This window comes from Lepisosteus platostomus, chromosome 2 (assembly GCF_059453375.1).
Source record: "Lepisosteus platostomus isolate fLepPlt1 chromosome 2, fLepPlt1.hap1, whole genome shotgun sequence".
NCBI classification, from domain to species: domain Eukaryota; kingdom Metazoa; phylum Chordata; class Actinopteri; order Semionotiformes; family Lepisosteidae; genus Lepisosteus; species Lepisosteus platostomus.
In genome coordinates, this window is record NC_142612.1 from 9072972 (window position 1) to 9096735 (window position 23764).

A 23764-nucleotide genomic window follows, 5' to 3' on the forward strand; every position below is an offset into this window, starting at 1 on the left:
GCAGGCAGGACCTTGGTTTAATGTCTCCCCTCCTACCGTACAGTGCTCGGGCGGAGTGGTGGCTCTGTGGCTAAGGATCTGTGCTTTTGGCTAGAAGGTTGCTGGTTCAAATCCTGCAGCTAGCAGAGGAATCCTACTCTGTTGGGCCCCTGAGCAAAGCCCTTAACTGTTCCAGGGGTACTGTACAATGGTAGACCCTGTGCTCTGACAGTTCTCTCCCTATCTGTGTGTCTCATGGAGAGCAAGTCGGGGTATGCAAAAAGATTATTCCTAATGCAAGAAATTGTAAAGGGTTAATAAAGTGATGTTGTTATTATTATTTCCTGGCAGTATACTACGAAACCGATTTTAAGAAATTCTGGTTCAGGGGAAACAGTGCCACCTACTGGTCAAACAACACCATTAACAACAGCAACCTGACTTTCCTTCCCGTCTCTTTTTACATACTAGTAGCAAAAAACGAACGGTTTCTAATGAAGTGATAAAATGATAGACTAAAGTATGAAGGTATAGATTTGTATTAACAGTATACACTAAATTTGGCTGCCCCTATTGATAATGCCATCTTGTTTGGGAGTTTGAAAATGGTGTTCGAAAGACTTAATGACATTAATGACATCACAAAATAATACTTAATAGTTTTTTGTTCACTTTTCAGTTAATAATAATAATAATAATAATAATGACAGGCGAATATGCAAATTAACCAAATGTTTAAAATAATTATTTTTACAAGAGAATCCATAAATATTTAAACTTATTCATATTTCATATTATATCTTAAATGAAAAAGACCCGAATTGCTATTTAAGAAAGAAAAACATATTCACTTGTGTTGAGAATTTCAATTAGTAGCACATAAGAAAGGTTACAAAAGAGAGGAAGTTATCTGGCCACCCATCTCGCCCGTTTGGGAAATTATTCAGTATTCACCCTTTTTCTGAGGTTTACAATGGCTTTAGGCATTTAGCACAACACATTTCTCTTTAAGTACAGCAAGTCATGCAGACAAGCATCTTGTTTCAGTCTTATGCAAGATATGTTTATAATCCTCCAGGACACCAGCAGATATATCACCCTGCAACTCACAACTAACAGCCCACTGAAGCTCAGCAGGTGTGAGCCTGGTCAGTACCTGGATGGGAGGCCTCCTGGGAAAAACTAAGGTTGCTGCTAGAGGAGTTAGTAGGGCCAGTAGGGGGAGCTCATGCTGCAGTCTGTGTGGGTCCTAATGCTCAAGTATAGTGATGGGGACACTATACTGTAAAAGGGTGCCGTCCTTCAGATGAAATGTAAAACTGAGGTCTTGACTCTCTGTGGTCATTAAAAATCTCAGGGCATTTCCTGAAAAGAGTATGTGCTTTCTTGAAAAGGGATGTTACTATGTGTCCTGGCCAAATTTCCCCTGGCCCTTACAAATCATGGCCCCATCTATCAATTTGCTTCATGACTCTGTTCTCTGTACGGCACTGTGGTGAGGGTCCTGGAACACTCTGGCTCCCAACACATCATCCAGGTGAGGGCTATACATTGGTGGTGGTGAACGGGAGTCCCCATTACTTTGGAACTTCAAGTAAATTGTCCAGAAAAGCTCTATATAAATGTGGGGAATTATTATTATTAAATTCTGTATAGAACATACTCACTTGAGGTCCTGGATACCCCTGTGGGCCCACAGGTCCAGGGGCTCCTTGCTGGCCCTGTCAAGGACAGCAAAGATATTATTATACATATTGACTGAAAGTCCAGTATCGAAGTACAATCAATTTTTTTCCAAAAAAAGCACTCACCGGAAATCCGGTATAACCTGGTTCCCCAGGATCGCCCTTAACCAAATGAGAAAGAACCTTTTTTTAGAACATGAACCACATTTTTCAGTTATTCTTTCTCTCGGACTGATGGAATCAAAACTCAACACTCTAAGCAGAGCTGTCTGTTAATACTTGGATGAGCTCCTAAAAGAATTGAGTAGTGAGTCGGGTAGTTAATCAGTGAACTACAGTAAATGTTACCTTCTCTTAACCCCTAAAACTTGAGCTACTGCCGCAGGACTTTACTTCTAGTATTGTGTTATAGGAGGTTATGTACAGTATGTTTTTCAAGTCTTGACTAAATTCCTCTTAATCCAATTGATTTTTTGTTTCTTACAGACATGAGACCCTTCTTTTCCACAGATTTCTTACCCCAGCTGTCGCGATACAATATATTGCTGCAGCTGGGACCGTGCGTTTTGCATTTGTAACAACTAAGATGAAATTCACAAATAAAGGAAGCGGTATCTCGATGAAAAGCGTGCTTTCCGTTTTATATCAGTCTACCTTGAGGACATTAAAGATCTAATAAGTCCACCTCTTACCCGGAATCGCTCCATGTACACCGTCACCAGCAGAGGTTCCCCCTTTTGACCTTTCAACCCATGAGCACCCTGAGTTCGGGAGGAAAGAAGACAGGTTAGTCCAATAGCAATCAACACTCTATCACCGTGGAAATAAGCACAAATCCTGGCGTCACAGCGCTACATCGAAGAAAAACACAAACAGAAGCAGATTCCCAGTTTCTGTTGCAGTTATACTGTACAGAAAAGGCAAATAAAGGACAAATATTGGACTCAAAAACATTTTTAGTGTTTTTAATGTTTCGGAATAGATTTTGATAGCATTTGAACTAGCTTAGACGGCATGAATTGTATGGCTATATGACAAAACTCTTAAATAGAAAAATATACATATAAAACTTACAAGAATGGCATTTAATGGATACGTCCCACAGATCCTTACAGGTTTAGCATGAAAAGGAGACTAGCCAGTTATGAAGAATCTCAGATTACCAGAGGCAGGCTGTAGATGTGTTTATTACATACTTGTATACCAGGCAGGCCCTGGAATCCGGATTGCCCAGGAGACCCAGTGTCTCCTCTCGTGCCATTGCACCCATCAGCTCCAGGCTTCCCTCGGGATCCTGCCTGACCTGGGTGACCCTTAACAAATAAATGCCACAAGGTCTCTTAGCTACCGTATACTTCAACAGACAGCGGCAGAAAAAAAAAATCAGCTGAAGAGGAGGTATTATTTTTTTCCCCGACAGAATCTTGACAATTTGTGAAGCAGGTGACTTTAGAAATCTTAGACATGGCTGTTATTCACATCATCATCATTATTATTATTGTTGTGAATTAAATCAGCTGTCAATCTGGGCCCAAGCCGATGTCCCATTCAAAACAGTAACTGAATGGGGAGAAATGTACAAAGTGTGAGCGTTCTACAAGGCAGAATTGTGTTTAAAAAGATTCAGAACTGAACTCAGAACTAGGAATCCAATAAAGAAATATTGCTTTAGAGCTCTGGGGAATTATAGTGTCTAAAGTTGCAGTCTGAACAGGTGGGTTTTGAGGTGGGACTGGACCAGGTTATCAGAAATGGTACAGTCTCCAAGGTTCCACTAACACATGTGTAAAAAAAAAGAGCATCACCAGAGACCAGTGAGTAAAGAAAAGAAACAGTTTAAGGATGCACAGAAGATGAACAGTGATGGAGATGGTGCAGAAATAAATAAGAGTGAATGTTATAAACAAAATGCACCAAGTATACTTACAGGAATACCATCTGATCCAGGAAATCCAGGCACCCCAGTTGCTCCCTTCCAATAAATAAAAGTTAAGCAATATCAGCTACACTATTTTTATTGGAGGATTTAGGTTTATTATGCTTTAAATGAAAATCCCTTTGTCGATGCCAGTGTTTTTGTGACTTAAATTCAGAATCAGGGAAACGTAGCTTTGACTTAATTTGTTTAATTTATGTGACTGATATGACTTAATACTTTTATTTTAAGTGGTATCTCTCGACTTGCTCCTGAACGGCATTTACATCATAATAGACATATTGGTTTTGGGGAAAAAAAAGTGACACTCCAATTATTATCTTTTAAACCGCCAACCAGCATGGAAAAAACGAATGAGAAAAAACGAATGAGAAAATAGCTTTTTTGCCACTTGTTTCAGCATACAAAGGGACGAGGACCTTGCACACGTTCCTGGGAAAGATGCACTTGTCATCCACCTGACAAGTTTTCATGCTTCCCTCTGTATCTGCAGCAGACTCCCAAAAGAGTGAAGAGGCTCTCAGTGAAGACACAGACAGAGCGCAGAGGTGGGCTGAGAACATTCTGATGCACTCGTTCCCACTCAGCCCTGCCTGTGTCAGTGCACTGCCGGTCTAGGGAACTCAACTGCAGCTGGCTAATGGCACAATCCAGACTCATAGAGCCATAGGGATCAACACCCAAGACAAACCCAAGAGTGCCAACTGACAGAGCCAATTAGGCATCTACTTTAGGTGTTTCAATACTTTCAGCACATCTAAACCTTTTTAAAAATCTCTTTATTTAAATATCACTCTGTTTCTGTAGTACCAGTACACATACTGAGACCTGGATAAAATGAGCAATTTTGTATATGCTTATATCAGGGCCGTCTCAAGTGTGGGCGAAGGGGTTCTTGGGTGTAGTAGTGGTGGCAGGGAGCAGCGTTGAGGTGATGAAATAGCTCCCTAACTGGCCTGTGCAAACAGACACACAGAACCTAACAGAACTCCTAACCGCCATTGTTGCTAATGCTATCGGTACCTTCAGGTGTCTCAGTGCCAGTATCCTTATCGTCGACGAGATCACCACCCCTGTCCGTTTCTTCTTTGCTCCTGGTTTTTACAACAAACCTTTCCAAAAAACCCTTTAAGGGTCACATTTGCATCCTCCCACTTCTGCTTCCTTTTTCTTTTCTCGCCCCCACTGTAGTATTTTCCAGATTTGTCCCTGTCTCTGCTTGTCCTCACCATTTTCCCACCGGCTAACTTTTTTTCCAAGCTAGTTTAGTTACGCTGCAATCATTTTTAGCTGGCAACCGATGGCCTATGACGTAGCTTGTGCGGGATAGGCTTTCAGTTGCGAATAAATCACCTGCTCTCCCACTACCTTTAGATTTCATCTTGAGTTAAAATATGAGTTTTGTGTGTCGCTTGATTAAAATATTTAAACGTGTATATATTTATAGTTTTATGCGTGCGTGAAGCAGGATTGGGGATGGGGGGCTGGCCCCTTCGCCCCCCACTTTGAGACGGCCCTGGTTTATATCTTGGAATGGAAGGGAATAATTTACAATAGCGCCTTTTGGTCCGGTGACTCCAGACGTCCCTCGGTCCCCCTTCTCTCCTTTACCACCGGGCAAACCAGGAAAGCCGACGATCCCTGGAGGTCCAGGAAATCCCTGTGGGCCAAGAGGGCCTGGCTGACCCTGCGTGGACACGACAAAGCAGGAAAGTCACGTTTTGCGCACATGTGGTGCCATAACTTCCTAGTGCAATCAGTTCACATGGAATACTGTCAAGACAGCGAAACATCCTGTTCTGTGCCGGAACTTGTCAGGGTGAAGAATAACACTTAAGTCTCTGTGAATCAGGCTTATTATTTAAAATGATGGTAGATTTCATTTTTTCTAACTGTGGGAGACCTGAGCTGTAGACACAAAAAACAAACCCAGCATGTCTTCCTTGCTGTGATCCATTATGATCTTTCACAAATGTCCACTCTCTCTAAAGACCATTTCAAAAGCAATGGGACACTTCCGGTGTTACCACCCATTGTAATAAAGGCTCACACCAGTGAATTCGAAGAGCTCTGCGAAATATACTCATATAAATTATAGCCACTAGATGGCGAGATGTGCCTTTTCGATAATATTGTACTGTCTTTTGGTGTGCCTCGTTTTAAAGAATCGCCCTCTGCTGGATTACAATGGTAATTACGGTTGTTGAGCGCTTTGAGGTAACCAAAATTGTTCACAGCAATCTAAATTAACATAAAAACGATTGTTTTCCTTACTCAAGAGTAAATCTGTTTTGTGCAGAATATCTTTTATACTTGTTGAAATTCATTTCCTGCTTATAACATATACCCTTCTATTTCTCCTATTCTGTCTCATTCCCTCCTAATCTGCTTGAAATTGTAAACCTTTGTTTTGGCTGGAGTATATTGCGGGAAACCTCATACTTGTACACTCCCTGGTAGTTATGATATAGTAATTGACCATTGCTGATGTGGAAACATGACATTTGAGTTTTTTGCCAAATGGTTCCAAGAGGGTGGATGAGATTCTAAGACCAAATCAGGTACCAAAAAATACATATACTTCATAGCGCCAACTGGGCTCGTCTCACTTGCAGTGTTTCATATGTTCTTAGGACAAGGAAGCAAATTTAATGGATTTGCAATCTGGTGTGCACTGTTTCTGTATCCAGTGGTGATAAGGCTTGAAAACAGAACCAGCACATTGTCTAAGACCTAATTCACATGGGTGCCACCTAGTGTTGTCAGGACTGATTGGCCAAAACTGTCTTTCAGCTTCTTCAAAACACTGTTACAGTTATGAAATTAAAGAAATAGTAATGACTAAAACATGTAGTGACCTTTTCACTATAATAATAACAATGGTGAAAACAGTTCTGGAGAACACAAGAACCTAAGAAAGATTACTTGAAGATTTCGGAGAACCAGCTTGAAGAACATGACTGGGTAACTTGTTCCAGAGAGGGTGATTACTACACACTAACCAGAGCTAGAACCATTTCCAGTGCTACCTTTCTTTTGGTAATGTTCCTTTTGTATTGTGGTAATACCACGTCTTTGGTGGTCATGTAATCCTCATTCAATGTCAAGTGCCATACAACTCTTTTTTCATTCCTCTGGCAACTCTCTCCTGTTTTGACCGAAGTAAATGTAAGAACACCCTTCATGAGAACCTGTTTTACTTCACGTACCTGTACATACAAAAAAAGGGTTTTCACACTCAAGTAATTATCTTCATTGGCACGTAATAAATCGAAAGAAGTCATTCAGCAGAGAGACCAAAAATATTTGATGTCTTTAGTGGTACATTATTCATACAATGGCAGTAACTGGTTTGTCCAAAGCATTTATAAATCATGCATATACATTCTTGTCAAACTTTTAGAGTTAGTAGGTCAAGTACTCTGACCTTTTTAAGGAGGCTACGTTCAAGTTAAAGCTCTTCTAGGCCTCTGGTTTTAATCTAGCAATATATTTTGTTTTCCTGCAAAGGAAAATGTTTTAACAGGTGCTGGGGGACTATCCCCAGAGATGCTGTTAATCAAGTTGGATGATTGGAAGACACAGAGGAAGCACAATCTTAGCAGCTTTTCCATTGGAGCCTGGCCACTTGCTGAAATTACGTGGCTTGTGAAGACCTCTGGTTGCCAGACACAGCCTGATTGATACAAACTAGGATGTAACATCTAGAAAACGAACACCATTTAGTGTACAGTTGAAATGAGCAGAAATATTTTGTTTCTATAGAAAAATTTCTCGTAAGTGGCTATATCAGATAAAGAACAAGTAGACATGACATGAAGACATGAACTGCAAGCAGTGGGGAAGATAGCCTTTCATAATGAACACATAAGTGCTGCATCCATGCAAACTTACAACTTTAAAACTTTGGACAGAGTTTACTTCAGTCTCACCTAACACTAAAGAACATGATTGTTTGCAGAACAAGACAGAACCAGCACACTAAGACCTATGATGGTTGTTATCTTGACAAGGCTGTATTGGTTACACATACTGGTTCTTTATTGCTGTCAAATGCTCAACTGCTTGGTGGCACTGAGTCAACGCTAACTTAATAAGTGATTGATGTTGTAATATTGTGGTCTTGTTCCTTGTAAGTCAGCATGGTGAGGGCAGGCTGCTATGATACTGGGAGAATTAATGTAAAGAACTTCAAGTCAGGAGGTTTGACCAAGGTTTGATAGATTATGGCAATGGCAACTTGAGTAATAGGGCTTATGCCACTTAAAAGGGAGCTTTAGTTCATTTAAACGTTTCAAATGGTGTGATATCACTTAACCCATGAGAAACCTCATAGAACCTTGCTAATACAATTAAGCGATCAGTTACATCAATCCGCAAACTGTTTTTTTGCCACTAATCCCAGATAATGGGAAAATCAACTTTAAACATTATCTTTCAAATGCATTCAATACATTTTATAGACTTTATTATTCACGTATTATTTCAATGAGCAATTGCAAATTAAACATACCTTAAAGATAGAAGTCCCACCTCTTAAATACTCAGAAATACTCTATTAAATATATATATATTAAATTAATAAATCTTTATAAAGTACAATTTCTCTAGACGTTTAAGTGCTTTCTGTCTTTCCAGTACATATTGAAAGGAACTAAAATGTAGATTTCTTTACAAGGGAGCAGTGACTTCACTATCAGTAATTGAAAGAGGAAATGATTGAAATTGTGTAAAACAAGCAAATGGGTCAAAAGGGAATTAGAATTCATAAATTAATTTATGTTACGTGCTTGTCCTACTGGATAAATAGCATGTGTTTAATGGTGTCCATTGGGAGTAATGTGACTCTTAAGAATTTGTGACCTACTATAATACTCAGATTAATCTCAGCCCTGAGACATTAGATATTTCTCAAAACAATTAAAATAGTTTTGAATACACATAGTTCTTTTTTCAACAGGGAACTACAAAATGAATAGAACGTTCTGTTTCAGTAAGATTTATGAGGGAAAAAAATGAGAAGGCCACACTAACGGAAACAGTTATACAACTCTTTTGCTGGCAGATTTAAATTCACATTTTCATGCCTTCTTTAGTTCAGCATCAAATGCAACAACAAACATTTGGTGATTGAAGTCTGATATATCCCCTCAAACACAAGGATAAACCTATAGATTTGTACAGTAAACCAGAAAAGTTAGTTTATACTAATAATGCCATGTACCAAGGGCCTACTTAATTAGCTAGCATTTTGCATTTACAGTGTCAGATGATTGTTTATCTCATTTATGATACATGACCAAACATTTTTAGGAAGAACAATTAATGAGAAAGCTGGATGTTTTCCAAATCTCAACAACCCTCTTTCGTGATCAATTTACTACAAATTCTACACAAATACTACAGGTTCAGAGGGATTAATGAAAAAAAAAGCAAAAACTAACAAAATTTAAACACACAAAGAAAAACTACACAGTCCAATTTCTTGAATGCTGATACTCATTTGTCTCCCAGTCATGAAATACAGGGAGAATTAGTTGAATTTGGAAACAGGTGGTTTTTGTCCTTACTAAGATTTGCAATGGGAAATGATTTCCTTTGAACATAGTTCAAGACAGAGATACAGCAACAGATGCCGGTCCCAGGAATTATTGTACTTTATGTCTGAAGTAAAAGGGTCAGATCCACTTTAACCCTTTAGTATTAAGATTTCATGTGTCAGCTTTCTAGAGTTGAAGTATTCCTGTAAACCGATTTCTTTTACAGCTGTGCTCTATACAATTATTAGAATTGAAGTCTTCATATTATAAAAATAGTGGAAAAAATAGAATTTCTTATTCTAATCTAATTCATATTACATGCATCATTTAATATATTTTATTAATAAAATGTACACATTAATCAGACAATGTAGTATATTTAATTTAATATACTACATGCACAAATGCATACTAATTTGGACTTAAATCACTCTGGATTGTTGTAGAAAGATTCAGTTATATTTCAATATGTCATGAAAGACATTTCATATATGAAAAACTAAAGGTCAAGATAAAAAGCATAATAAATAGGTAATAAATAGCATATTAAACCATGTAGACTCCCATTTTCAACTTTTAAATGAAGCACACATCTATGCTAAATCAGAAACACCTAGTATAACATGTAGGCAGTTTTTGTTACTGATATAAACTCTCTAAATATGTACTACTCCTAATTCATAATATTTATGCATAGCAATTTGTTTTGAAGATGTGACAAAGTGGAGATAAGATGTTGAACAAAAACAACTAATCACCTGTTTGTGTTACACCTGCATACTACTGTACTGTCTTGAGGAAACCAAAATCGAGGCCCCTCTAACACCAACTACTTCTGTTCAAAGCAGAATGGAAACAGTTAATCTAAAGAGTCAGTAGAAAGGCAGTGACCGCTTTCGCTGCTGCTGCTCACTCAACATTAAGAGATGTTGCAGGCAGCCAGACAGAGCTCTCCCTACCAGCTGGAAACAGCAGGGCAATTCCTTCCCATGAATGGCTCTCCTGGTCACAGCAAGATTATGGAGCTAAATGGATTAGAATCACTTTTCTTCAGGTTACAGGATTCTTCTGACAGACTTGGCAGAGCCGTCTATGATTTGTGCTTTTGCATGATGAATGCCTTAAAACACGAGTTTACGTTCCTGGGAATTACATTCACTTGAAAACGGCCTCCACGGTGAGGGGTTGGTGTTGTAGCAAGCACATATCATTCACATTCCTCCCGCTAAAGGACGGGCACAGCGTTCACAGAGCTTGACTTAAAAGGCAGGGTCAATCGCTTTCTCACGCTTTGAACAGCTTAAAATACCTTTTAAACCGGAGGCGGAATGATGCTTGAGTCTCTCCAGATTGAAACACTCAAGATTACGTTTGCTTGACGTAAACCCACGTTACTCCCCACCGTAGCAGCTGTAGCAGAGAACAAGTTCTGGCAGCAATAAAAGACGCTGTAAAAGATTAATTTCTTAATATTTATTGTCAGAAATTCATATTTATATTATAATGTACTAAATCTAATAACTAAATAGCCCGACATACTGCTGGAAGGAGGAAGAACACAATAAACTCAAATTATCATTTGACTAAATCAGCAAGTTTGCATTAATTAGGAATATAAGCAGGCAGTTGCTGTACTGATGATCACATTTGTTCTTTGCATCCGACATGGATAATTTAAATATCACTTCCCAAGTACTCATATTTATTTGAATAAGAACATATTGTTGCTCTTCCTAAAGCAGAAGTGTACAACACCAGGCATTTCCTTAAACAGGACATTTCAAAATAACTATTTTATTAATTCAGTAGGCTTTCACAGAAATCAACTGTAAAAGCAAAACTGTAGATTGTCTCTTACACAAACTTTGTACCAACTATTGCTTTGTAATTCCATCATCTTCCGTAAATCTGTTATACAAATATTTTATAAGTATTACAAATACGGTATAAGGTGATTTGTACATGCTAACAAATGTTGTATATAAAGAGCCATGGAATTATCTGAGGAGGACAGAGGAGGGTATTTAGCCCATTTGCTCATTTAACATATAAATATCATGTAAGAACATAAGAAATAAGAGGGTGCCAGTTGGCCCACCTACCTTTAACAATAAGGCTAGTAGAAGCTCCATACTAACACAATGAAATAGTAAGAATACAGTTAACTGATTTTGAGAATACAGAACAGTATTACAAATGCTCTGTTAGTGAATACTTCACAAGCAATGAGTGCAAAAAGCATTAGTTAAAGGATATATGAGTTATATATGAGGTTTTTTTTTAGAATCCTCTCTTTTCGTCATTTGATATTACAGAGACAGAGCTCATAAGCACTAAGTACTGTACTATGGCATATGAACTGCTTCGTCCTAAGGAGATGACGGCTCTGGTACAGTAGGAATTGATTTGTGAAGCTGATACATCCCACATCTTCTCCCCTTTACAGCCCTGTCAGCTGGCTAAAGAGCTGCATGTGGTTTATTCATATCCATGCTGTACCTGTGATGTCCTGAGGACATCCTGACAACAATTATGTCTACGGGAAATATTTATTCCTTATAAATAAAAAAAGGAAAGATGTCTGTAGGAGCTACCTCCCTCACTCACACACAATGCGTGCATCTTTATCTTGCCATTATTCTTCTAAATAGAGAATGACTGCCTTACAGTAATACAAATGTTGGCTGGAAAAATAAGTAACCAATGCATAAACAATTACTGTAGATAAACACAGGAAGGAGACCTCCAAAGAACAAGCTGAAATTTTATAGGCACTGGGAAACATTTTTCTTTTTGTCCTGAGGAATTCTTTAGGCAAAAAAAGCCCAAGCCCAGCTTTTCTACAAATTTGTAACAATCAAAATCATATGATACATTGGATGTTGGGAGATCACTTTTTTAAAGGATTGCCAGGTCTTCTGATTTTTTCCTTTATTTTAAAGCAGTTATTGTGTTCTCCCCAAAAGAGATCAGAATTAAAATCTCATTATAAATAGCAAATACTCTGTGTTCCTTACAGGTAGCTCAGATAGAGTATTACAGCATTATGTAATGCTGTTTATTATAGAATATGGATTTGACTTGTTAGGCCAGGTTCCTTCAAAAAGTCTAAAGTAAATGGCCTTTTCTCAGTGTTGATATCCAGAATAAAACCTGTTCATTCTTGGATTTGAGGAAATCCAAAGCCGAAACCGTCAACAATGGTAATCTGTTTTTACTTTACTTTACTTTTAAATAATCTATACACAGTAAGTACGGGGATTTACCAACCTGTTCAAATGATTAAATCTCATTAATTTTTCTATACAGATCTTGAGTAGATCTCAATACAGCACACATAGAAATGTTTCAAAATGAAAAACATTAAAACCCTATTCTTATTTTCATCTATGAACATTTTATTTAAATGGACAGGAAACTCCAGATTTCCTCCTTGTAGAGTGTCCTGTCCTTTTCCAAAGGGGAGTTTAGAAGGAAACAACATGCTGTCTGGGTTAAACTGGACAATTGGCTGACCTTGTTTCTATGGTGTTTAGAGTGCATTCCAGTGATAAAGTGTAAATAACTAATTCACGCAAAATAACTAAACTTGGTTTCAGCTAATGAAAAAATGCCAAAATGGCCCAGGGCCATTACTGTGTAGGAGTGTTTTTCAAGCAGGGAAACATCTGTCTGAAAAACCCTTGTGTGCCAGAAGAGTTGGAGATCCCAGTGATAGCTTTTATTCTGCTGTAAAACTCACACGTCTTTTGAAATTGTGATGATTCTCGTTCGAAAATCAACACGGCTGTCCAAGGCGTTTTATCTAAAATATTAAACTTTCCAAAAAACTCTTGAACTTTTTTAAAAGTTGAAACTGGGTTTCTTTCGCAACATTTTTATCTTTTTGAAAATGTGAGGAAACAGAAAAAAGGGGCAACAATATAAGTACATAGTTGAAAGGGTAGAATTTAAATTGCTGGATATTGTGTTAAAATTGTATAAAACACAAGTGAAACCTCATTTGGAGCATTGGATTCAATTTTGTTCTGAAATTGAAAATCGCAAAAATGCAAAACTGGTATTTCTGCCCTGAAAATCTGTTTAGAGAAGAGTAACCATATACTGTACATTCCCAGGATTAATTACTCTGTCAGATTAGGGCATTTAAGAGAATTGAATTGTTCCATTCTTGAACAGAGAAGACTATAAGGAAATCTAAGAAAGTACTCAAATTCCTCAAAGGCCTTAAAAAAATACAACACAAGAATTGAACCAGATAATACCAAGTGGAAACTACAGGGAAGTGTATTTAAACAGGAGAACAAGAGGCGATTCCTTACAAAAAGGGTTTCAGGAGCCTTGAACAAGATACCCGGCCTTGTTGTCAAAGTTCATACCTTTGCTTATGTAACGAATACGCCCCTGTGTATAACAGTGATCTCAGCCGCCCAGGCTGGAGGAGTTCTCCTTTACCTCAGCCGGCAAGTTCCCTGTTGTGTGACGCTGGAGACCCCGGTTCGCACCCAGGTAGTGAGGGACGAACTGGCAGGGCAGGAGCGGCAAGGCTGGAAACCCCAAGATCCAGCACACTTACAAAATAATTCAGGATGAGATCCTTGGAAAATGTAGGTACTTGTCACCAGAAAGGGTGATTGGGCTCGTCTTGTTAGAAATGTTTTTATGATTTGCTTTCAAGTAAAAGGGCATGGGTTCTGCCCTTTTCTGACTCCTAAATTGATCTTTCCTACTTGGGGTCTGTGTGAGGTGTTCCTGTGACTGTGTGTTCTGTTACACGAGTATGTTTAATGCTTGAGGTCAAACTGTTTGCAGTGTCATCTGTCCATCAACTTTCACTAGCAATAAATCCCTACACACACACTCGTATCACACACACAAACACTGAAAAACGAAACAAAATATAAAGTGATAAAGACTCTCGATTGTTCACTGAAAAAAGAAATGTTGGAGAGAATCGAATTTGTTTTGAAGCTGCTCAGGTTCCGATACTCTCAGTACTTCTCACAGAGCATTTGAGGCACTTACATGATAACCTGAGACAACATGTTCTGTACTTGTACTGACAACTTTACTTAGGAAGAAGGAGAAAAGGCAGACAGCAATTTAGATATAACTTCTGAAGGCAGAAAGCTGGATAAAAAGAGGTAAAGACGAACTGATAAAAGCCTTGAGCTTGACATGGAAAGAAAATCCATCTAGGAAGTAACCTGTTTAAAAAGCAATGAAAAAAAAGAGATATGGAAATGGATGAATGCCAGCAGCCTGAGTTTTTAGATTTTTTAACAGTGCTGAAACTTAAGGAGGAGGACTAACTACTTACTGATTGTATTAACAGACAGAGAAGCAGCATATGCTGTTTATTAAGTTCCATGTTCAGTTAACCCTCAGGAGACGCCTTGCCCTGTAACCATGGCAACAGGGTTGGTGCGCATGTTTCCTTTTACGGAGGTCTACTCACACATTGGCCACTGCCATCAGCTGGACCACGCCAGTGTAATGTCATCCAGTTCTCCAGCAGGAATTTGTTTTTAACAAGATTACATTTTTTGGTATTCCCATTATTTTGCTTTCCTGGAATTTTAATGAGATCTCACTGAAAAAAACTTTCCTTTTCTGCTAACTTATTCAAATGTCTGCAACACCAGTACATTGTCTCTGCAGAAACTTTATGCAAAACAGATGACTTAGCTAAGGATATTTCTTTTCATTTCCCATATTCAAATTTCCAAGTATTACAACATTAAAAAGATATTGCGGTTAATTTCAATATAACAAGAACATTACTATGAATACAATCATTTGGAATTTTATTGGGAGTTGTATAATAATTTTTCGTTCTGTAATATGATAAATATATGTTCAGTGCTTTATAATGTACATACAGAATTTGTAAGAGAAATATCTACACAATTTAGTTTCTTTTTCCATTCATAGAGTGCAAATGTGGAAGTGTTCAACATTATATTGTAGGTTTAAATACTGATTGCAAGTTATAGGCAAGCAAAATAATTTGTATTCTATACAAAGTACAACTACAATCTCAACATACCACATTTTTCTACTTTATCAGTAATTCAAAACTACTTTTACAACTAGTAAATCAAAGTAGTAGGAGGCAAGAACACAGGACTAAACACACCCAAAACAGAAATCTTTTTCAGTAGCAAAGTAAAAAAAAAATAGATTTAGCAGTGGTTCTAACTTCTGCTATAAATTATAGAGGAAATTAAATGCAGGTCTGTGATTCTCCTTTGCAAACTCCTACTCAGCTGCTACTGCAGAATGAACAACTCACACACCACAAGTTTACTTATAAATGATTACTCCAGATCATCTGGCCTTTCACCCATTATTCACATGTTCTTTTCTACTATTTCAGAAAGCATTTCCAAGTGGTAGTCATTGACATTAACTGTGACTTGCGTTCCTCTAAGCCCAACCCATGAAAATGTTCCATACGCCCACTCCCTAAATTACTGCACTGGCTGTGCTGAAGTCTATATGGAAAAGTATTTTATTCGGAAACACAAAAGTAGGGGGAAGTAACAACACAAGTCTTTCCAGCGAGAAATTTATACTGGCAGTAAAAGTACACTTCCTTTCTCATAGACTGATCCAGTGCTACTGTACATCTTGAAGGCTGACCCAGTCTCGTATCATATCTCATGTTACCAGAAAGAAGGAATGTTTTTCTATTACAATCATGTACAGAGAAAACAACATGCAGAAGAACAAACATTATACTGTATTCTCTAATTCAGCAGTAAAAACAAAAACTAAAATTTAGATATGAAAGATGATAATGACATTTGAATGTTGTCTGCCTGGCCAAGGAACGAGGTAGAAATAACCAAGTAACTGAGTGCATGAATACTACTGAATACAATAAGTGCAAGGATTCAACATCATCACATTACAGTACCTCACAATTACCTCACAATCAAACAGATCGATACATGAAACTTTGTAAGCAGGGAAGAAAAGACTTGCAGTGAGTAAACCAAATCAACACTAACTATAACAGGTCAGAAAGGTTATTGTGTTTTAATGCCTCTTAGTACTCACAGCTGTGACTGAGGCAGAATGGTTTTGAATATCATTGTAATTCTGGTCTATAGCTTTGCCTGCTGTGTTAGGGAAACAACATTTTGGCTAAGAATACAAAGCTGTCAGATGTCTCCCATAACCAAGGGATTTCTGGATAAGTGGTAGTGAATAGGGCAGAGGAAGTGCATTAGCTCAGTCAACACTGGAAAAGATTAGATTACGTTTACACCTGGGATAGGTGTATTCTGACATTCTCTGAAACTTTCTTTATAAACACCAGTGAAAGTAAATAACTACCTCTGAACCAGACATGTCAGATATGGTGATGTAGACAGAGTTAACCAATTTGTTCTGCATCTCAAAATCACATTCACAGATTATGTTGGTTATAATATTCAGTTGGAATTCAGTTCCTGCCACTTAGCACATGTGCACTACTTTCCTGCATTGTGGTCTATTTACAATACCTCCTTCAAAATGTTCAATATTTAAAATTACATCTCTTCAATAGTCTTTTCAGTCCTTTATGACATTATGGTACTTTATGTACTATTCATTGTGTAACATACTGGAACAGTAAAATTGATATCAGAGACCAGCACAATATTACATCACTGGTAAATAATCTTAATGTAAGATATGAATTCTCAGCCCAGACTTCTTTTTGAATTGGTATGCATGGTATGCCATTTCACAACTCCCATTTCAAAGTCAGAAAATCTAGATTTGTACCTGCTTACTTTTCTGTGGTGACAAAAAAAAAAACATACATATTTCTGGGGATTTAAGGTGTACATTTGGCCTACCAAACTACAACATTTTTCAACACTCCTCTTTTTCATCTGCAACACGTTTTTCCTCATTAAAATAATCTGATTTCGGTGGGGATGAACCACAAGGATACTAAGTCCTTTGCAAGGAACCACAATTGTGAAACCAATTAAAATAACATTCCCAGACCACATTCACCATACAGTACTATTTCACAAAGTGTGACCATATTTTCAGTCTTGGAAACATACTTATGTTTTGCTTGTACAAACAAACAGACGATGGGAATCCAAAGTAAAGCATTTTTTGGGGGAGAAGAGTTTTATAGAAGCAAGCCTTGCCATAAATGTAGTCTAGGCTAGTACACTGAAAAGCACATGGCCACATGACACGTGATTTGGAAACAGTACCATTGAACTTCCTGTCATGCAAATGTGGTCATTCAGTGCCCCTGGATTCTTTCAAAGTCAATGTATTGTTTGATTTTGTTCCTTGTATGAACAATATCTATCCATCTTCCATAAACACTGGAGGCAGTGTTGAGTGTAGATTAACACACAGTAAGGAATAAAAGCTAGGCTTCCTTGCTTAATTGTTTCAGAAACTCATGCAGCAACTGATTCGTATAATCTGCCAAGTGTTGAAAGCAAAGGCTTTAAAAGTGATCTCAGTTATTTATTTTATAGCCCAAGGTTCCTGCTTTCATGGGACATGGGTCTTTAAAAGGTAAGATGGAAGACTTATACTACACAGTAGAATCTTTAACCACATCTAAAAAATACCACAATTTTTCTTAGTTTTTGTTTTGGGTGTTCCTTGGGTTTAATAGTGCTGCAGGAGTTTAGAAGACCTTTATTATCCCAAATTTGGTAAATTCATTGTATGTACGTAAAGCAGATGAAAACCCAAGACAAAATACTCACTGCATAAGGTGTTAGGCAGTGAAAATGTCATATGCGTTTACAGCCTGATATTGAGAAATACGTTTGAATAATATAATATATACAGTATTATACCATCCAAAATATAATTCCAATTAATCTGTCAATTAATTACACTGGTACATAAAATAAACTCAATTCTAATTAAGTGAATGAAATATTTAAACATATATCAAACAGAATTGCAGAAAAAAGAATTGCAAAATGCTGTCAGTGTGAAACTTGACATGTGGTCAAAATAAAAACACACAAGATTTAATATAATCCTGGCAGAATTCCAGCATACACCTGATCTGAATGTACAGGCTTCTGGGGGAGTTTCAGTTTGAGTAGCGAGCTGTGCAGGCTGGCTGGTTGAGGTTATCTCTTGTTGATGGCATTTGGGCCCACTTTTTTGGATTGGTCCAGATTTGGTTTGAATGACAAGTTGGTCCAACAGATTGGCTCTTGGACTCAGGTTCCAAAGTTGGCCATGGCAAAACCTTGTCATTGCTTTCTTGAAGCTGTTCTTGAAGCTATATAGCAAAGGTATTCTTTTGGCAAAGAAGGTTGTCTTACGCAATCCAACAGTCCGAATTGATAGCATGATGTTAACTGTCCCACACAAGAGGGTGATTGTTTTTAAGTCAGCAGTTGACATCACCTCTGAAACGCTTCTTAGCATGCAACCATTTTCAGGCATGTTCAGAGTCACCTCATGATGTAAGGGTAATTGTTGTTAAAAATAATTTACTTTCTGGGTAAAACAATTACCCAGGTAGATTAGGGCTGGTGCAGCCGACTTCTCTCATTATCCACTTGTAAAGATTTATTCTTGTAATCTCCAAACTCAGCAACATAGATCAAGAAAGAGATAAATGAGTTATTGTACTTAATTTAAAGACCTTAAATTTGGAATACATCCTGAATTTCTTCTGAAGTAAATTTAATGATAAAGATGGATACTGAATGCTTAAATTATAATTGTTTAAAGAATATAATAATGCATTTTAATTAAAACTAAGAAACATTTTTAATTTAATTTGTATGTCCATTTACCATTTTATTTTACAGTTTACTGATACATTGTAAAATCAGTTTGCACCAAAAACATTGACACAACAGTAATCATGACTCATTTTGTAGGATGGGAAAATATCCTACAGTATCGACCCCGCAACCCAAAAACAAACAGTAGACCAAACACAGTCTTTTCAGAGCTTTGTAAATCTTTCATGTGGATGGGAAAGTACTTACATCCGCTCCCCCTAGCTCAATTGAAATTTAAATAGATTAAAAATAAGTCAGAGGAGACACAAAATGGAGAATTCCAAATGTCCCCTTAGGGCAGAATGACACTCTTGGGAAACGCAGAGATGATGATGCCAGAAGCAATAATGTATTTTAAAGAAACTATATGTGCAGAAAATTTGCTCTGATATCCAGTTAGATGCTAGAGATAAAATAATCATTACCATTTGGTGTAAGAGGCAGATAGTAAAAGTTTCTTTAGCAATTTCTAACCAAAGCTTTTATATTTTGAGTTAGGCTGATTTATATAAATCTGTCAATCACATTAAAGTATATTGTTCAATGACATGTAAAACTATTAGTATAGATAATTAACTGTATATGCATTCAACAAAACCTCATAAACACTAACATTGGAGATTTTCCTGTAATATACATGTGGCTCATACGGGTTGTGTTAAATCTCAGACTGATGCAATGGTAAGGTGTTATTTTTTGTGTACCTGTTGTTAACGCTGTGCTCCAAGAAAATCAAGGTTCTTCTCAACCCTTCAACAGGTAATGGAATTGAAGATGCTGAACTGAAGGGAATGATTGTTTTTGGAAGTTGTCATTTACACTACAATACGTTCATGTAAGTTGTAATGTATTGTAATATACTGCCAAAATATTGTAATATACTTCCAGAACTGAACAATCTTGAAGGATTCATATTAATGAACTTAATAGCATGATCAGGAAATCAGATTTAATATAACCATTAGCTTTTCATTGTTAACCAAACCAGGGCTGGCTTCATTAATTGTAATTATGGGCTACTGAAAAGGATGAGAATTTCAACAACAAAAAAATGTAAATCACGACTGTCCCTGCATTCTTCACAAAATCAGTGCCTAATGAGGATCCACTTGAATCAATGCAAGTTGTGTCTTCAGAGATTTTGTTTTTAATAAACCATACAATGGGCTTTGCAACAAAATCTCCTTGTATTTGTATAGTGCTTTTCATTTAAAATACATAAAGTGCTTAACATACAGTACAGGAGAAGTGCCACTATACAATCATCATCATTTTCATCTAACGTTTCTTAGGAAAGTAATGCTTAATGCTTTATTTTACTAGCCTTTCCCAGAAAGGCTTACCACAGGCAAGTCAAAAGTGTAATCTCCATGCACGCACACACCTGCTTCCCTTGATATGCACACAGAGGAAATGCCAAATGACCCTCCACTTCCTCTATTTCAGGATGGCATTCAAACTTACATACCAAACTGACACAATGGTCCCTATAGTCTTTTTTTTCTACCTCTGTGATGCAATGCTGTAGGTACAGTGGGACTAGAAATGTGAAAAGACTGCTTAACATTTTAGACAGAGAAAAGTAAGCACTGACTTCCTAACTTGTATGAGGGCTGCACTGGTGAACAGTTGACGGAGTCGACTAGGGATCAAGAATAAAGTGATTAAAGAAATACAAAATTCTCCCTAAATATCAGTGAACAAGAGCTGTGTTTGCCTCTTCAAAAAAATTAATTTGGTTGACATCGGACACTTTTATTTTCATGCTATCGTTCTCATTCTCGAAGAATGAACAATTTTTTGCATTAAGATGCCTTTTTGCACTCTAAACACAGTACCCTTTCACCCCTTTCAGGCATTTGTTTCTCATGGGGAGGGCACTTCCTGCAACAGACTGCACTCTTTGTCTCTCTTTTCCTGTGACATACAGATTTTCTCCTGATAAACAATTCAATTTGTTCCTCTCTCCGCTGTCAAGTCCAAGATAAGATAGAAAGGGTCAGTGCCTCGAAACAGGACTGCGACCTTTGTTTTTCTTGGGTCCGTTTTCTGAATGTCTTCCCTTCATGGTAAATGTCAACATCTCCTGCATTGCTAATAGATGTTAAGACACAGCATTCCCACCTGGCTGAAAACAGATGTTTGGCCAAAGATAGGTTTTTTGCACAACAATCAAATTCAAATAGAGTTTTCATTTTCTCCCTGAGGTTGCGTGACTTTTCTCTGGGTGCTCTGTTTTCCTCACATAATCACAGCCATATGTCTTGTGTGTGCGTCCTGGGTCGGACTGGTGTCCAGGCCAATATCCTGCCTTGTTTCCATTGTCCCAGCTCTGGCTCACCTCTACACTATTGGTAATTGACAATTAATGCATAAATATGACATTTTTACAACAACACCAGTTATCAGCAACTCATATCTTGCCACAGAACATTTATTATTCCATTACTTTTCATGGCTGCTGTGCTTCTTACCTTCATTTGAAAAATGTGACTGGAAAGATCACAATTTAAAGCACCACTTTATCACATTTCATTTAAACAAAAATGAATTTGCTATCCACAGAACCTTAGACCATTGTTTTTGAGATGTATTACTTTTTATGATGTTATTGCTTCCAGATGTTAAGCAATAATTTAATTGTAAAATAATGCACATGCCGTCCTTAATCTTGTCTCCGACTGGCCTGCTGCTTGCATAAACTTGATGTCTGTGGTCACACACATTTAGATATAAAATCAATAATCAAGTTAAGACTTACTGTTATCACTTGGTTGGCTTTCCAATCTCTATCAATAAATCTTTAGGAATCTCACTTTAGGTAGCAGATGTGTTTTTGTTAACTTAAGCATTGTGTTTTTGGAAAACAAATATTTCAATCATCAGTCAATCCCTTACAGCATCTGCAGCTGTAGTTATGAAAGAAAATCCTCAAGTTGCTTTGATTACATTATCGATCAATGCAATAGAATTTATTTTGTTAGAAACTGGACATTTTAAAATACCATACACTACAGGTATAATTTGTGGCACACATTAAACATAACGAAAAAATAAGAAACAAAAAAACTTCACCAAACTGTGAGTGCTTGCCTTTGGTATAACTTTGAACAATGCAACAATGACCTATACAAATGTTCTGTTGAGTCTGCTGTACTGCCTTTACTGTTACAGTTATTAAAATGTTCAATTATTACCCAGTAACATGGAGTTTTCTGAACATCTGCTGTACAATTTTCGAAGGTACTCACATTAGACATTTTCAGCTGCTGTCTTAATGTCGATATTCACAAAAGGAACTAAAGAACAAAGTTCCCATGGAAAACTTAAGGGCATCGCAATGAGCACACTCTGTATTCTTCTGAGATTTTCAAAACTGCACCTGCTGGATATCTCATCCATGAAGAATGAAACCTATAGAGAGTTGGATATCTAAATGTGTGTAACAAAGACCAGCTGCAGAAAGAACTCCAGTATGCTGGAAAACTGGTTCTGTACACATTTTATTCTCTTTTTATAATCTACATTATGCTTAACAAAATCACAATTGAAAACATGTTTCCTTACCTTTCTATATTTCAATTGATCTTTCTCAAAATGGTTAGATTTGTCATTGATCTACAGTTATTGTAACATAAACAATACTTTATAAATTCAGCAGAGATAGAGTGCTTTAATGCCTATGTAACTGGAACACACAGTTTTTGCTAGGCTACTGATTTATGAATATAAGTCATGACAGACTTTATGGTTAATTTAACTTTAAATGATATTCATTGTATTTATCAGAATGAACATCTGTCCTAGTACAAACATTTATTCTAATCTAGAATTGTACACCGAGTGTTATTACTTTAGTAATGTCATTGTGGCAAAGTTGTTAACATTGCTGCAGTGCTGAAATCCTACAGTCAGTTCCTGGGGTGCTATCTGAATGCAGTTTGTAGGTCCTCCCCATGTCTGGGTGTATTTCCTCTGGGTACCCTGGTTTCAGTTTGAGTGTTTGTACAAAATGTCTGTTTGTGCCCTGCAATGGACTGCCATCCCATCCAGTGTTTATAAGCCCAGGCCCTCCCAGGGCCCTGTATTGGATGAAGTGGTTAGGAAATGGATGGATGGATGTTACTATGTTACCAAGGGAAGTGATCAATGCAGGTCACCCTCAAGAGAAAATGGACTATTCCATTCTCTCTATGGGGACAACCTGTGTGCATGCCCTACTGCTACCAATGTTATTCAACCCAATTTTTCAGCAATTTACATGATACTGATTACAGAATAAAATCACAAATCTAGTTTTTAGAAGAGCCAACCTCAATTTTATAATGAGCTCTGCCAATTTATCTCGGTGATCTAGGGCAATCAGAAACCGCTGGTGTTTATATTAATCAGGACACGTAATTGTAACTGGAGTTTGATTAAGGACACAAATCGGTGAGTGTCATAAATATTTATAGTTTGTAATGCAATACTGTGTGGTGCAGCTCTAAAACAGTGTTTCACATTAAGCAATTTATCAAGCAATAAATATATATATATCCGGAAGGAAAATAATAGAAAATTCAGTAAATTGGGGTCCACTAAACGGGATTTATATATAACAGGAGATTCTCATTTTTTCAGAATCCCCTTCTCCTCTCTCCCTAATCATAGCCTCTCATATTTAGAAAGGGAGAGATGCCTGCTCACCTAGACTGTAGGCTAGGGATCACTGTGGTCTTGGGAGTCAGGATCGTCCAAAACATGTACAGCTGTTGTTAGGACAGCTAGTTAATGTAATCATCGACTTAATCCATCACACCTACCCTCTTCACTATTTAAACCTTCACTTCCCAC

The 23764-nt window shown here is 37.3% G+C and overlaps 1 protein-coding gene across 3 annotated transcripts in view; it reads right to left on the reverse strand.

Moving 5' to 3' along the window:
- Positions 1–23764, reverse strand: part of col4a2 (collagen, type IV, alpha 2) — a 102736-nt gene that overhangs the window by 34753 nt on the left and 44219 nt on the right. For all 3 annotated transcript variants that reach the window (XM_088597011.1, XM_088597020.1, XM_088597004.1), the window contains exons 5-10: positions 5153–5287; positions 3592–3636; positions 2861–2977; positions 2357–2425; positions 1791–1826; positions 1647–1700 (exon numbers count right to left, since the gene is read on the reverse strand). In XM_088597011.1, coding sequence (XP_088453137.1) covers positions 1647–1700; positions 1791–1826; positions 2357–2425; positions 2861–2977; positions 3592–3636; positions 5153–5287 — 456 coding nt within the window. The remainder of the gene's footprint in view (positions 1–1646; positions 1701–1790; positions 1827–2356; positions 2426–2860; positions 2978–3591; positions 3637–5152; positions 5288–23764) is intronic.